This window comes from Apteryx mantelli, chromosome 8, assembly GCF_036417845.1.
Source record: "Apteryx mantelli isolate bAptMan1 chromosome 8, bAptMan1.hap1, whole genome shotgun sequence".
NCBI lineage: Eukaryota > Metazoa > Chordata > Aves > Apterygiformes > Apterygidae > Apteryx > Apteryx mantelli.
Window position 1 is genome coordinate 10992677 of NC_089985.1, and position 16794 is coordinate 11009470.

General features: G+C 49.5%; 1 protein-coding gene across 2 annotated transcripts; it reads left to right on the plus strand.

The window, feature by feature from the left end:
- The first annotated feature begins 4322 nt into the window (after positions 1-4322).
- TOR3A (torsin family 3 member A) lies at positions 4323-11027 on the plus strand. 2 transcript variants are annotated; one of them, XM_013943263.2, is made up of 6 exons: positions 4323-4695; positions 5428-5541; positions 6344-6609; positions 6727-6902; positions 9191-9315; positions 10054-11027. In XM_013943263.2, the coding sequence occupies exons 1-6, from the start codon at positions 4401-4403 to the stop codon at positions 10302-10304; spliced, it is 1227 nt and encodes a 408-aa protein (XP_013798717.2). In that variant the 5' UTR covers positions 4323-4400; the 3' UTR covers positions 10305-11027. The 2 variants fall into 2 exon arrangements, with proteins under 2 accessions (XP_013798717.2, XP_013798718.2); XM_013943264.2 differs by lacking the exon at positions 10054-11027 and adding an exon at positions 9749-10012.
- Positions 11028-16794: the final 5767 nt, after the last annotated feature.

The window sequence follows — 16794 nt, forward strand, 5'->3', positions numbered from 1 at the left end:
TGCAAAGCATCTAGGTGAATTTCTTAGCGGTACTTCAATAAACTGGCTTTGTTATACAGAGCGAAGGATGGATATTGCGTTAGCAAGGGATGTATACACCGTTGACAAGTGTTTGTGGTTGGCTTTTCTAAGGTTTTACTGAAGCTCTTCTGAGAGGGGGATGAGTAAGCAGACATCAAAGATCTGTTCCCACAGAGCACAGGGTTTTAACCTAGCTGTGTCAGAGCTTGTTTTCTTAATAACTCACTGCAGTGAGTCTTCCAGAGGCAGCAGGGTGATGCTCCCAATTTTGGATGTCAGGCATCTGGAAGCAAATAAAGTGATTGAGAGCTGTCTGGCCTGTCAGGTGGGTGCTGGTAAATGACCAAAGGCATCTGTTTTCTTTAAACTACAGTTTCCATGTTGAAACCTTGTGCTTGAACATTGCTAATTTTTGTAAGAACTTGTTTATGGCTTGGGGTTGTGTTTTGTTTTGTTTGTTTGTTTGTTTTTGCACTTTAGATTGTGCGGTGACAATTTTTCATATCCTCCATCTCTATTTTTGATGTATCAGTTTGCTCAGTGAGAGGACAGGATCTCTGCTTCTGTATAAGCAGTTCAGCAACTTGCAGAAACTACAAATGCTGAAGTTTATAAGTTTTGAAAGGCTGAAATAGCTAGTTTTGAAAGCTGTTTTTACAAACACTTTGTTGTATTACTGCTATGTAATTTTGACATGTTTGGCCTTAGTAACAGGGTGGGAGTTCTTATAACTAGAAGATTTTTCAAGTATTTTTGATTATATAATTAACATAATTTTACAGAAAAATTAATAGAAACAACTTTGAGCCAGTGGAAAACAAATGGTTTTGAAAATTAGCATTTTCCCCAAATGTCTTTCAGATTCTGTCCGTCCAATTTTTTATCAACTCTAAAAATTAGAGATGAAAATCAGTTCTTAGCTCTGTATCCCACCTGTGGGACTGGTGGTCCATTGGTTCTTCTTTATAGAAGCTCTCATTTTTTAGGAGACTGGGGAAGGGGATAAGGATATTTAGATAAGGAAGGGGAGGGACTCCCAAATCTCCTTTATTCCAGATTTTCCTTTAATTTACTAATCTTTTCCTTGACTGCATTGTAGTGAGCTGCTGGAGAGAGACTCTCCTGCTGCTGCCTTCTATCAGAGTTTGTGTATGGATGAGCAGAGGGAATTACTGTATGGAAACTGAGGAAAAACCGTAAAAGGATCCGTGGCCTTTCCCTGCCATTTGTCAGGCACGCCAGCTGACACAGCCTGTAGTATGAACACCTGCATTGCAGTGAGTATTTGCCTGTACTGCGTTGTATTAGGGTGCTGAACAAGCCAGACATAACCGCGCTTTTTGTGGTGCTGTTTTTTCTTTATTTTTAGGCAGTATCTGCACTGTAAGACCTGTCTTGACCTGAGATCATGGATTTTTAATCAGATGGCTGCTGCTCGCCAGGACTGTTTTGGAATAACCAGCTGCGAGATGGAAAGCTGTGCATCCTGCTGTTATCTCTGGGGCCATGCAGATCCCTGCAGCTACCTCTTCTTCCCGCAAGACTGTCAACTAAAGATTAGTAAATATTATAGTGAGGGAGTTTCAGCCCAGGGGAAGAAAAGGAAGAGACATAATGCCACCAAGATGTACTAGGGTGCTCACTCTCTGCTGTGTTTCCTAGATCCCATCCTTCCCAGGTCAGGTATGAATGCTGCTTCTCAGTTTAATGCACTGGGATGTCTTCCAGGGTTCTGCAGGTTCCTTGCTACTCCTTGTTCATAATTTCTTACAGTAATATCATCACGAAAGCACACTTGCCTGAGGCCGTGCAAAGAGAATTGATGATTAGTTGATGGGTTTGGGGATTTCTTTTTTTTCCTTCAGTGTCTTGTTAATCTCAGAGCCTGGTCAAACAGCAGATACTTGGCAGGTTGCTAAGCAGCTACTCGTATTTTCCCCTCTAGCTCTTAGGATATGCTGCACTTAAGTGAAGCTAACATCTGAGGAATTATGCTGTAGGACTGTGAAGCTGGTGTCTTGATGGACAGTCAGTCTTTATATCTTTCAGAATTTGCTTTTTCAAACTTTTTCCTTTTGGGACATGGAAGCATCTCAAGTATTTTTTGTGAAGTCTGTCCCTCTTGATAAGCACTTCTCAGCTAAAGCACTTTTTTGCAGGAGACAGGGCCTTGAATGTAATGGCTAGGAATTTTTTTTATAAACCTTATATAGATGAAACCTGCCAGATGTCTCAATTAGTTTTTAAAAAAGGCTGATAGCAAATTAAATTAAATTGCTATGGCTACAGTAATTTTGCTTTTTAATTGATTTTTATGTGTACTGGTTTTAGTTCTGTTTTAGTTAAATTATTGCAATAAGTGTTAAGGTCTGGGCCTCATAGATTATTTTTAAGCTAGACCAGGGGGAATTGTGTTAATACCTAATCTTTTTAATGCAGATCTGTAATATTTATAGCCACCTCTAGGTGGCCTTATGTTCCCTTCCATGCCCTGATGATGCCAGAAAGTCGGTTCCCCGTCCACCTGAACGAATGAATTGCCAGACTAGATGAATTGCATTTAGGTGTCCACTTCATTATTATTTTTCTGAGCAATTAGGGTGTCTTTGAAATTCTTCCTGTGTCCACAGCAATGCATCTCAGCCTTGTTAGTAGGGTAAGTTGTGGATGAACTTGTCCTGATGCTCAGTGACTTGTATAGGCGTTAGTATCTTAGAGTAAGCCAGCAGTAGGTATAACTTATGGTAAAATGCATGTTAAATGGGGCTTACCCACATTTCGTCTCCCCTACACAGCTCAATTTGTGTACTTAGCATGACAGCACTTACCAGTTTTGCTTTGGAGGCTTGAGTTGCGCCCCTCCTACTACCTCTTTCCAAAATTAAAGCCAGGCTTTGCATATCATCCCAGAATCTCCTGCTGAAGCACAGGCAGCCAGCCCTAACAACTGCACTCACTGCTTCCCTGTACAGAGAGAGAGGGTTTACAGCTTGCTGGAGAAACTGGGATATGGTTGCTGGTGGTGTGCCTAGCTGTGGCGGTGAGGAGTTGTACCTCTGTTCTCGTGTGGTTCTGCGCTGATCTGAAATTTTCTCCTAGCTGCTTGAGTGGAGCCCACCCTACCTGTGTCAGTCTTTGGATGTGTCAGTGCGTAAGGATGCACTGATGTAAAAGTGTAACGGCAAAACCTGTTAGGGTAGATTAGGAATGAGGCTTACCAAAGTCACACAGCAGGCCCATCCCAGAGCCAGCAGCAAGATCTTTTCTCCTAGAGCTTTGATCTAACTGCTAAACTGTTTTACTGGACTCATACCACAGCAACTAACAAATACTCTCTGGATAGCACATCCCAGCTCCTTGTGCCGCCGGTCTGACTCATCGACTCCCTCCTGCTCCCTTGTTTATGCCTGTTATTTTTGTGTTCCCTTGGAAATAACCCTTATGAACAACAACTGCCAATGTGTATAGGCCTGTGTAACCGGCTGTTTTCTGAGAACAGCAAGACAGGAGGCAGGTAGAGATGTCCCCCAAAGTCCTACCTCATGTCCCTGGTGACACTGGAGTATTCTGATTTCCACTGAACCAGGGATGTGTTTCAACTGCAACAAATGAGAAATCAGTAATTTCAGTGCTAAACTGACACGCAAGCATATTGCTGGAAAAAACCTAACCCTGGAAACAAACCCCACTAAAGGCAGCCTGTGTAACTGCTCGGCAGCAGAACGGCAGTCGAGCTATTGGGCTGCTTAGAAGCGAGGCTCTTTGCCTTCCTCAGGCGCTAGGCAGTGCTGCTGTTGCAGCTTGTCTGGGCGCAGAAGCCCCATGGTGCCCGGTGGTGGCGCAGCCCTGTGTGGGCCAGGGCCAGGAGCAGCCCGGGAGGGGAGGCAATTGCTTCCTCGGGCATCTTCCCAAAACTGCTGGAAGAGAAGCTGCTCGTCTCCTCCCTGGTGAGGAGAAGCCGGGATTTGGGGAGCGAGGGCGTCCGAGTCGTGTGCAGAGCTGAGATGTGCAGAGTCGCCAGTGTCTCCCGTCAGGAGCCAGGGTCCTTCCTGCTGCACCGCGGCAGGAGGAGGAAGCCGCGTCTGAGCCGGGGGGGAATGGCGGAGAGGCGCGGGATCTCAGTGCGGATCTCAGTGCGTCAGGGTCCGGGGACGGGACAGGGGAGGGATGAGGCAGGGTGAAGGAGGCGGCAGGGCCAGGCCCACCCGTGTCGGTGACCCCACCCCATGGCTTTTCCCACAGCGGCTCCAATTGCAGGCGGGCAGGAAGTGAGATCACGGCTCCCGCGGTTTAAGGGAAGATGGGAGCCTGCGGACACCCAGCACGGCCAGGGCGGAGGGTCAGCTCGCACCCCCTCTGTGGGTCCCCCACCAGCAGCCATGGGCCAGAGCGTGCTCCTGCCCTGCCTGGGCTTGGCTTGCTCGCTGCTGCTGCTGCTGCTGGGGGGCTCTGAAGGGCTGGGGAGCAGAGGGGAAAACTGGGGTCCCCAGGAAGAGGACCAGGGCGCAGTGGCGGAGGGGGGACCATGGGGCAGAGCGAGGTACGAAGCCCTGAAGAAGCACTTTGGAGCTGTGGGTGCTCTCTCCAAGCAGTACTGGCAGTTGCTGGCTTGCAAGGTCTGGCAGGAGGGCTGTGAAGAAGAGCAGGAGGAAGACGAGAGCAGTCCCCGTCCGGGTAAGAACCTTCTTCCTTTCTCTCCCTCTCCCGTAAAAGACCCTGCTTCCCCTTCCCGCAGCCGGCTGGGGGGTCCGCACCTCCAGCTCCTGCAGACTGGTGTAGTTCCCTTTCTGAGGGTTACCCAGCAGGGATGCGTTGCGTTGGTGAGGGCAGTGTGCTCGTACCCCGCGTGGCGCTCTGCCTGCTTGATTCAGCTGCTGCCGGGTACGTGAATATCCCCCCTCCCCGCACCCCGGCCTGGTGTGGGGCCTGGTGGGGCAGTGCGTGATTCCCTGCCTCTGGGAGGGGGTGACAGTTAACAAGGCCCAGCTGAGCTCTGATGCAAAAAGCTCTCGTCTGCCTGAGGAGCTTGTAGTGCCCAGCAGGTATTTCTTCGGGAGGGAAGGGGATGCCCATTTCCTGCTGAAGGAAAAATTCCTGCTGAATTTTTCGGCACGCTGTGGGTTTGTCCCACAGCCTGCTTTTGCCTGCTTTTTTCACGGGAGTCTGTGCTTCCACACAGTGATAGGGCAGAGGCTGTGTCTCAGCAGCTGCTTTTGGGTTGCACGTGCACTTGAGTGACCGTGAGTTACGTGTCCCCTTGCTCACTGCTTTCGCTGTGGATATACACGGCACCAGTGAGCTGTTAGCTCGTGTCTGGGGGGGGATCAGAAGCGAGTGGGGCTCTTCCCCCTCTGAGGTACAAGCCATGGCTGGCACTTCTCTGTTCTGACTGCTGTCCTTTCCCAGGTTGGAGCTTGCCCCTGGTGGGCCAGGATTACCTAGAGATCCTCTCTGCCTGGTACTGCAGCTTCGGCAAGTGCTGTGAGACAGGAGACTGCAGGGTGGTCAACAACATCACAGGTAGGTACTGGGCTGTCCCGTGGGAGACCCCAGTCAGCGCTTTTCTCTGCTGCTTCTCCCTGTTGTCTTCTCTTTTGCTTTAAAAAAAATATTTTAACGAGTGATGTAAGCAAAGGGCTTTTTTTGGCTGAGTGCTGAGCAGGTGGGGAGGGCTGAGGAGCTGAGCCAAGTCCTGTTTCAGAACCTCTGTAGTTCTGAGACTGAGAGAGTATGTCCCTTACTGTACGGCATGTCTGCTCTGGTTCTCCGCAAGTCCTGCCCTCGTCCATCCTGCAGTCCCCGGGTATGTGCAGTGGGATTCAGCTTGACCCAGCATCCAGTCGCAGGCTGGGAGGGTACGCTGAGGCCTGCATGTTAACCCGTGTGCAAATGTCATTGCGTTTTACTGGCGCTGAGACTTCTGGTATCCCTGCCCTCTGCTGAGTGATATTTAGAGCTCATGAGGGCATTTAGGTTTCAGTGCTCTCTTAACAGTCATCAAGTATTTCCTCCAGTTTCCAAAGGAAAAATGGAGTCAGTGGAAGATTTGTGTCTTTTTGCAGTCAGTGGCAGATGCAGGCAGAGCACAGGCTTCTCCCTTGCTGTGCTGTGCTCATACTTTTTTTAAATGTTGCCTGCCTCACTAACCTTGCAGCTTTAACACCAGTTCAGACACCCTTCAGTCAGGAAGCCCCAGCCCCACCAGTAGGGTTGTGTGGGCTTAGCTCTGTGGCCTGTCTCCTCCTCTTATTCTCACCTGAAGCAGCAGCAGCTGGACTTGGGGGGGTTAAGGCTGAGCTATTGCTCTCTCCCTTTCCTGCAGGGCTAGAACTGGACCTCAGTGGCCAACTCCATGGGCAGCACTTGGCCAAAGAAGTCGTTGTCCGGGCGGTGCAAGGGTTTCTACAGAGCCCGCGGCCAGAGAAGGCTCTGGTCCTGTCCTTCCACGGCTGGTCTGGCACAGGCAAGAACTTTGTGGCCCGGATGGTGGCCAGTCACCTGTATCGGGATGGCCTGAAGAGTGAATGTGTCAGGATGTTCATCTCGCTCTTCCATTTCCCCCATCACAATTACGTGGACTCGTACAAGGTGAGAGCCCTCAGCATGGGGCATGGTGTTGCCAGGGGGATGGTCTAGGCTCAGCCCCTACCTGGCTGAGCTGTGACTGCTGCCAGGCATTTCACACTCCTCCCTGCTGCTCTGCAGGTTCAGCTGAAGAAGCAAATAAGCGAGACCATACAGCTCTGCAAGCAGTCCCTGTTCATCTTTGATGAAGCAGAGAAACTTCATTTTGGCCTTCTGGATGCCATCAAGCCCTTCATGGCTCGCTTTGACAACAAGGGCCAGGTGGATTACCGGAGATCCATCTTCCTCTTCCTCAGGTGATTTCTGGCACCCCAAACACATGGGGAGAAACAGAAGTGATTGATTTTGTCCTTGGGGCCTGTGATATGAGGAGCTCAGGTTTGGAGGAGGGAAAGAGATGTGCCTCCGAGGGTCATTTGCCTCTAGGGTCAATTTTACTTGTTGATGCTGGCCACCTTCCCTGGGTACAGGTCAGTTGCAGGAGGAGCTGAGGTCCAGCTTAGCTGGGACACCTGAGCCGGTGTCTAGGTTCTGAGACAAGGAACCAGGGCGTACCAGCAAGAGTCATAGCTCAGAGCCAGCGTGGTGCCACCCTGAATGGCTGAGCAGGGAGATCCCATCCTTTGGGGAGTGAAGCTGGGGCTGCAGGCCTTGGCAGGAAGTTCTCCTTCTTGTGCAACACTGCAGTGTTAGTCAGGTGTGGGAGAAGGGGAGCTCTCACCTGTCTGACTGTGGCTGGAGACTGGATTTGAGGTGCTGTTAGTCTGTTGTGCTGTAAGGGCTCATCCTAGCATCAACTCATCCTGTGGTTTAGTGATTGGAGGTTGGTTCCTTTTCTATCCAGAGGAAGAAAGGACTTTGACATCTCTGCACCCTGATACTGTCCCTGACTCAGGCCTAGGCAGAACAGCATCTGGAGGGAGAAGTGGGACACACCAAAACTATGGTGTAAGGTAGGGAAATGCCAAGGAGAGAGAAGCATCTTGAGCTTCTCCGTTTAGGATTCACGGCCTTCAGCTTGATTCTGGCAAGAGGTGTCTCCCACAGGCAGGAGGTGGTAGAACATTTGCCCCAGATGTGGAAGCCACATTCTGTTTCCCCTCTGTATGAAAAGGGATTTCTATCCCTGTCCGCTACCATCCAGACAAGTGCTCTAACCTCCTTACGGAAGACCTGCGTCTCTGCCTGGTGTTTGCAGAGCTGACCAGATTTCAGTCCTGTCCTCGTAGGCCTCTGTCAGGGGCTGTGGGTAGAGGGGCAAGTTCTCCCTGGTTGCGCTCCCTTTCCCATTTGGAGTGTTTGCTGCGGGCCGGGCGGCCGTGCTGCCGGCCGTGCTGAGCAGACCTCGTGCCCTGCCTCGCGAGCCTTGCGGGTGCGTGTTGCAGGGGCGGCACGGCGCTGGACCAGCTCTCCTTACGTCAGCCCCTTCATGCTGCCAAGCAAACGGGAGCAGGCTGCCTTGAACTGCAGCAGCGTGTAATCTTGGGGTGGTTTCATCATACGCTGTGGCAGCGTGACACAAACCTGCCGTAGGAGGGCTGGCTGTCCCCCCGGGCTCGCGTGCGGATGCTGGCCTGGTCCTGCAGCTTTGGCCAGGTTTGGGTGATAGGGATGGGATGGGACTGGCTGTGTCCCCTTGAACAAAAGGGGCTGTTTCTCCTGCAGTCCAGGGGGGAGCAGGATCAGTACGAGCTGTGCTGGCAAGGCAGTGGGGGGAAAACGGGTGGCTTTTTCATCTTGCCTCCCCTCCATTTGGGGAAGGGGTCAAGAGTCCCTGACACGAGAGGAAACAGGTCTCGGATCTGAGTCGCCCCATGCCAGGTTCCTCTCTCTGCTTCCTGCCTACACAAACCCCATGGACAGCTAGTTTCTAGTATCGCCAGGTCGCTGGCAGCAGAGCACTGCTGGGGGCCAGCGGCTGCCGAAGCCGCTGCAAACCCCTCACCAGCGCTCGGAGGCTGTCTGGCCTGGCACTGCTTTTTGAGATAAGGGGGCTGCCCTGGAGCCTCGACGGCTGTAAGGACCTTGTGTCCCCGGGCATCCAGCTGCACCCGTAGTGGGTTTTCAGAGGAGTCTTCAAATGGGAACTGCAGCTGTTCTGTCCCTCAGACAGGGGATGCTTTGCCAAGTCCTGGGCTGCCGCTTGAATAGCTGCCCAGGGCCTTTGCTTCTAGTGGGACTCCTGCCATGTGCTCTGCCCTCTGACTTGGACTTTCAGTGGCAGAGAGTTTGGTGTGAGGCCAAGTGTCACCTGCAAAGTCGATAGCATCCCAGCCAGGAGAGGAGACTGACAAATGGTGGGGCACTCCGCTGGCTCCTGGTGCCACCCTGGGAGAGAAAGCAGCTACCCCAGGATCCCTGCTGGCGAGGTGGAAGATACTTGTTCTATAGATGCCTACAGAAAGGGGCTCTTTGGGAAGCAAGCAAGTTCCTCTGTATGTGAATGTTTCGGATGCTGACCCTGTTACAGTAAATCCTTTATTGCTAACAGGATTGTTGAGGCCTGTTTGCAGGGGAAGCTGCTGGCAGCTCTGAGCAGTTTGTCGCTGGTGGTGGGGTTGAGTGACTTCCCTTGTCTCTGCAGCAATATTGGCGGCAACACCATCAACGAGGTAGCCCTGGACTTCTGGCGAGCCGGGCGGGCACGGGAAGAGATCTCCCTGGAGTTCCTGGAGCAGCAGCTGCGGCTGGAGTTGCTGGAACCTGCAGGTAACAGAGCTGGGCTGCGGTGGGGTGGCGCGAGCAGGCAGCACGCCTGACTGCAGGCTGCCCTGCGTGCCGGCTGGGGTCCTTGCTTACGCAGTAATGCGCACCTTGTGCTGCACAGGTGTGTGCACCAGGGAACAAGCATTTATTCCAGCCCGGCCCCAGGATTATTTTTACTGCGTATCTGTTACCTGATCCGCGTAAGCACAGCCCTGTGAGCGTGGCACCGCCGCAGTACAGGCACAGAGAGAAGGGAGCTGCGGAGGCATTCTTGCCCCCTTCTGCCCCTAGAAACAGCCACGCTGTGGAAGGGAGCCTTTCCTGCAGGCTGTGCCAAGGGGGAGCTGATGTCTCAGTGAGGTATCAGGGCTCCTCAGGGAATTTAGGCTCCTCTTGGCCTCTGGTGGGTAAGCCATGGTGACATAACTGCGTTCAGACCAAGCGCTGGACAACTTTTTACAAGTGGAAGGATGTCTCTCTGCCAGATGAGCCATCTGAGACAGCCCCTCAGGAGAGACAGATGTATTTGCAATGGGATGCCAGATCTCAGCTGAAAGGTGTAACCCCAGCAAGACCAACCTGGCATCTTTTGGCCCATGCTTCCTTATCAAGGTGGCTTCTCCTGACTGCACAGTCTCTCCTAATGCCTGGCTAAGCTGTGTGAAGCTCTGGGAGTGCAGATGGTAATGAGCAGGGCTGTTCGCTGTGCTGAAGTTTGTGTTGTCTTGGTTTTTGCTCCAGACAACGGTTACGCCCGCAGCCACTTCCTTGAAGAGAACCTCATTGACTTCTTTGTGCCATTCCTGCCCTTGGAGTATCGCCATGTGAAACTGTGTGCAAGGGATGCTTTCCTGGCCCGTGGACTTCCATACACAGAGGCAGCCCTTGACGAGGTGGCCAGGATGATGGTGTTTGTCCCCAAAGAGGAGAAACTTTTCTCAGCACAGGGCTGTAAATCTGTATCTCAGCGCATCAATTACTTCCTTCCCTGATCGCCAGGTGGGACTATGCCAGGGATGAAGGTGGTTCTGCATACTTGGAGCTGCTCTCCGTTCACAAGACCAGGCAAGCAGATGCACGCTTGCACAGGGACAGAAACTTCACTCCTTGTTACTGTGAGGGCTGTTTGCAGGGAAGGAGGTGCACCCTGCTGAATCTGACTGATGATGGGACACTGGGGCAGCCTGCACTTGCCTGTGTTTTAAGTCATCCATTGTTTTTAAGTCCCATCTTTTAGCAGGTATTAGTCTGAAGTAGTGCTTTGGTTGTGCTGACAGGTGCTGTGCTTCAGGTGAGCAGGGATGTCCAAATCCTTGCTTAGTTACGATGTAATGAAGGCCTTGGACAGACTGGTGTTACTGAGACAGTCCGGCAGAAACCGCTCCCTCTTCCCTGTCCCCAGCTTTCTCAGTCCCTTTACAGCCTCTCACACTGCACCCAGCTGTTTTGCTGGAGTCTCCTCTGTTGCCCTCCTGCATTCACAAGGTTGTCTGCCGCTCAGGGGCACGCGTGGCAGGTTCATGCTTTTGAGTAAGGAGGCCCTTGCATGAAAAAAATGACTGAATAATCTCCTCTGGAGATGCAAGATCCTTAGCCTCTTGCTCTAGTGTCCCTGCTCTCCCCCTTCTCATTGGAGTCTTCCATTGTATGGAAGCAGCTGTGGGGATGAGGTGAACATATGGTGTGTGCTGACATTAAAGTTATTTTTCTAAGCAGTTTGGAGGGCTGTTTGCTTCGCTGCAGGAACTGGTTTAGGGAGAGGCGAACTCCCCTCTCAAGGACAAAGGGCTGTTGAAGAGGATAGTGGTCGAAAGAACAGGTTGCAGTTGAGTTCTGGTTTTCAGAGATGGAGTAAGGTTTTTATTTTTTATTCTCTTTTTTTCTTTTTTTTTGTTTAAGTATGTTGCATGCTGTGGCTTTTGGCTGGTATCAGCATTACTACACAAGGGGGCTGTTTGCTGTCTGGGTACTTGCCAAATGATAAGTACATTACAGCAGGACCAAAAAATTTCAACAGCATTACAGGAATTGCTTTGTGACCTCTAGGTCAAAACTCCCTTCCAACACAGCCATGTTAAGGAAGATCAGGTGAAACAGCACATGCCAAGGACAGCGTTTAGTTACCTGGACGCTGCATGTGTGGACCTTTGATCTATTTTAAGCTTTGAACCGCTCTGCGATGCCAGTGGTGAGCAGCACGACCCCTGGGCAAAGATTGACCAGACATACTTAATACTACTGCAGACTTTGAGTTAGTGTTTCCCTCCTGGCCTGCAGGCTCCGTTATCTAATGAGGCTTCATAGTCCAAGGCAGGCAGGTGGGACAGCTGCTTTCTTCTCTTGATGCAAAGTTACTTTAAACCTATCTGGTGTTTGACTCTAGACTGGACCTTAAGGTTTGTGCCAGCCTGCACTTTACGAGGCGTTTCTGAGCTTTGGTTTATGGATGATCATCTAATCACAAGTCTTGATCCTAATGCTACAGCCTGAGAAAGAGAAGAGGGAGACGCGCACAGGGAAGGCAGCTGACAAAGTGGGAATGCAGCATGACAGGAGCACACACCTCAGGTTCTGTGGTATAACTAACTAACTTGCTTAGAAAATTAACTAAGACAGGGTGACCTAAGATTTTTTTTAAAATAGGAAAGAATCCTCAGCTGTCCAGGTTAGACTGCTGCTTAGAGGGGAAGAAAGTCACTTTAACAGGCATTTCAACAGTGGTGGCCTGGTAAGAAGTTGGCGTGTTAAACAGTTCTTCTTGCCCTTATTGATCAAAATGAAGGTGGTGGTAATAATGAGGGCAGCTGTCAAACTGACGATGCAAGACCCTGCACTCTGATGGGTCACGCTAGGGTGTGTGTTGGAGAATTAAGTGAGCATTTGATTATGCAGCTGCAGCACCCGGAACCACTTTCCCATGACCACGCCATGGCACTATTAAGTTCCATTTTAAAGGTGTAAATAAAGATAATTGCTTTTCTTTGCAAACTGGCAGAATTAAATTATCTCCTGTATTAACAGGTTTATAAATCATCTCATCCTTTCAAGCCCAAATAACAAACTTCAGCTTAGTAATGAGCAAGCTCAAATGTACTTTAAAAATAAAAAAAAGCAGCATATATTCAAGTTTATTTGCCAATAAAATATTGCAACCTTTATTTAAAACAAAATGCAAATTGGCAAAACTTTGTGGAACGACAGGCAAAGAGGCCCTTCAAAGGGCCTTATTTACATCAAGTTTAACACTGTTCGCAGTTCACAGTCAGACGATAGTGAGAGAATTAAATTAGAAAAACAACCAAAATATATTACAATAACAATTAAAAACAAAAACAGTTGACAACACTGGTAGAGTGATTGGTGATTAATGTGTTTCAGTTTAATCCATTCCTGTCCTCTGTGAGTTCACTACTGATACAAACAGCGTGCTGAGTTGATCAGTCTTTACCCCCCATGCACAACAGACACATTTGGAAGAGCAACCTCCTTTGGTACAGACACTTCTCATCTTGTAGATATTACAGGTAAGTCAGGTGTCCTGTAACAGGGTGTTTCCTACCAACATGGAATAGGCTAAAGGTTTTGTTCTATGCTACAGGCAAGTGGAGTGCAACCCCACTGCCCATCCATGCAGAACATCTGCTTGCACAAGGTACTGGATGGTGCTATTCGCACGGAAGCGGGAGGCTTCCGAGCATGCTGTAGTCACTACCCTTCGGTTTCTGTCAGCCACTGGTTAGTAGCAGGGCTGGGGTTGAGTGTTTTAAAACAAAAAACAGCAGTCTGTAACACTTGCAAAAAAAATCATCTTGATTCACTAGTGCTTGTCACTGCTGCTGTTGCCCAAGAGCACCAACGAACGCAATCCCAAGCCCTTCCGCTGCCTGGGAAGCCTGCGTCAGGTAAGTGGTACAGACATAAACATCCGTGTTCCTTGATTTGAAACACACCAACTGCAAAGGGCACGTAACCCATCTCACCTGATCAGTCACACACCCTCTGCCTTTTCGAGAAGGGCTGCTCTGTTGAACCCGGCAGTTCTGGTACAGCTACTGCCCCGCTCTGCTCCACAGTAGTAACAGAGGAGTTGTTGCAGAGCCCTGGGGGGTTCAGTTCCTGCTGCCTGCAGAGTGGTGTGCCACAAAGCTCTTAGATAAGCACACTGGCAACTGGAGGTCAACACGCATGTGTTTGTGTTCTCGCTGACACAAGGCCAGTGGTGTTTGGAAGAAGTGTCCTGTGTGAGGATGAGGGGAACATGCAGGTGCCACCTCCCCACTGTGTTCTGCATCAGGAACACTGCTCCCTTCAATTCTGCTCTCCCAGCTGCTTAACTTGACGCAGTCCCAAGACCAAAACTCTTAATTCAGCTTCATCCCTATCAGCACTGATGAAAAGTATGATTAAATCAAAGTGCTGCCAGTCAAACAGCAGAGTGCACCAGTTGGGGGGTTACAAGGGTGTACAGTGCAGGAAGAGAAAGTGCCCCAAGTCAACTCACTTGTGTGACCCTGTGCTTTGTGCTTGGCATTACCAGGCTCTACTCGATACCATCTCCTTTTGCAAGAAAGATTACTTTAAATTCTAGCCCATACTAGTGCAAGTTAATTAGGGAGCCAGGCTGCAATTGCATTCTTGCCACAAAAGGCCTTCTCACAGTGGTGAAAAAAGGAAACCCAGTAGGTGTTTATGCCTTGTCCACAAAGAACAGAGCAACGCGTGCCCTTCACTAGAAAAAGTATCAGGGCTTCTTCCTCCTTACGGTATTTTAACCATACTGTGTAAGGCTGAAAGCAGAGCAACTGCTACAACAGAGATCTTTAAAGCTGAACAGAAAGCCAAATCTATCAGAGGGGAGACAGAACTGTGACAATTTTAGGAGAGTGGCTGTGGAAGGAAGAAAAATTGACCTGTGACTTACAATAGAATCAGCTTCCCAAGATACTGTCCTTTTGCTACCTTGCCAGAGGGCACAAGGAAATTCAGATTGTGGAATAAAACAGAGTTGGGCAGGAGAGTGAGCAGAGGCAGCAGCAATTCTGCAGCCTCCTGTTTAGGGGGGAAAATCGGTGTCAAGTCAGCAATACCTGCACCACCATCTAGCTGATGGTCAATAAGCCAATACATTAAGAGCAAAGAAAACTTTCTTCGTAGGATCAGTGACAGGCAAATCCCCCAAATTCCACTTCCCTGTTTTTCCTCTGCTGGAGGAACACTCAGCTTCTGTTTAAAAGCAGCTGGGTTTTTCAGCTCAGAGACTGCAGAGCTATGATACTGCCCAGACCAGACCAGGGCATTGCTCTGTCACACTGTCCACCACCTCTGGAGTAGGGAAGGAGAAATTAGGTATCATCTTAAAGGAAGTGTGGATAACTAGTGCTTGGGAGGTACTTTGTTAAGACACAATTAGTTTTCTCAGAAGGATAAAAAAAAAAGGGGGGGGTGAAAGAAAGTTTAAATAATTCCAGGAGCTGCCTGCTATTCTAGCACTTTTGCTGGAGCTTTTCTGGGAGAGTGGCATGCAGGGGAAAAAAAGGCTTCTTTCAAAATACTTATCAGAATTGGAGTAGTGTCTACAATAGGTTTAAAATTTTCTGGTTAAAATACCTTTCCCCTGAGAATCACTTCAGTTTCAGTCTGTTTCTACAATGATGAAACCATAAGATTGTCTCCCAGGGCAGCCAAGACCTGGGTATCTGACCCTACAAAAGCTCACATACCTTTTCAACCCCTTTGATGTTTAAAAGGCAACATGAAGCAACACCACAAGTCTTTTCCCTTTGCAGGTCACCTTTCCAAAGGCAGATAGTTTGGTGTGCAGGGATGCACACATGCAATAACGATGACTGAAAGAGATAAGGTAAACCACAAAAGCCCTCAGTAAAGTCTGCAAGATAACGGTTTGGTATTCTGCCTTACTGTGGAAGAATCCCAGTGCAGCCTTTCCCCCATCCCCTCTGCCCCGCTGCTCAGTGAGGTTTGGAGTTTAAGGAGAGGGCAGCCTGAAGCTCCACACTACTGCAGAGCTAGACAGCAGGCTTTGTCAGGTGGGCTTGGTGCTACTCAGTCAGGACTGCTAACTTGGGCTGTCCCCACTTGGTACCAGCTCACCAGAGTAAAACTGCCTTGTAAGATCAATTAATTCACTTTAATGTCTGTCTGGTTTATGGTGGAGGGGTTGTTTTTTTTCACCATTTCACTTTGACAGTGAAGCTCACGTGGTCCATTTCACCTCTCGTACTGCTCCACTGGCACGCATTCATGCATCGTGACACAGCTTTATTTACCACAGAAGAGTAATAAAATGAGGATTCCCAGACACCAGCACATTTCTAAAGATTTTCAGGCCACTGTCTCACTAGGCTCCATGGAAAAACTAGGGACATCATATGCTGAGACTGCCCAGCCTACTTTTGAGCACCAACAGGGCAATGCTGCTAGATAGAAATAGAAGTGAAAAATCCTCTAATTTATGCTTGTGCCCCAGCTCAACTCTAAATGCTCAGATTAAAAGCAGCACAGTCACACTTCAAAAACAAGTTTAAAAAGCATTTTAGCCAAAAATAAAAGATTTAAGGTGCAAAGCAAGCCAGATCCTCTATCATCACCAACAGTGTGAAAAGTGAGCAGCAGCATGCAGGAGCACATCTGTATTTGGAGATAGGTACCAGGCCTGTTTTCTCCCTTTCTCAAACCAAGTGATTGGTTGAGGTCTTCCTATGTGCCAGTACGTTTACATCCTAGGGAGTTGTGCACATACACAGACACTGGCTCTTTGAGGCCACAATAGTCTACAAACAGCACTAGGACTGAGGAAGACAACCTCCACCACACGATTGCTTTCATTCTGGGATTGTCAATAGGCATGGGAGACCAGTGGGAGCCCTTCAAGGCAGAGCCATACTAGTTTTTGTCAAGCCTCAGGTGGAGGAGTGTGCAGTTATATGCGCACATTGCCTACTCTGCAGCATGAGATTCTGGCCTAGTCTTTAAGTAAATAAAAAGATTCTGGCTGATTCCCACGTGCACTCACATAACTATTCACCTTCGTATGCAGGGAAGATGAAGCGCCTGCAAGGTAGGCAATAGAGCAAACCCCAGAAAGCCATCAGTGTGCAGGTAGTGTTATGCCAGAGTAGGGACTGGTCCAGTGATGCCTGCAGCAGTGAGGGGGCCCGGCAGGCTGGGTGAGGCTGTATTTTCTGGTTTTCCAGCTGGCTGCAGCAGCACTCTGACTGCTAAAGGAATGTAGAGAGCAGCCAGGGACTGCAGGTGGTGGAGGTCCCTGCCTTACCTACTCTGGGTCCTCAAGGTAATGGAACAGAATTGGGAGGTCAACCTGGTAACAAGTTAAAAACAATCTAGAGCTTAAAAAACAAAACAAAACAAAAACAAAAAACAACACCCCTCTCCCCCCCCCCCCCAATAATGACAACACTGGCAAGTTGTGCAAGAACCCCAAACTACTCACATATGACCATC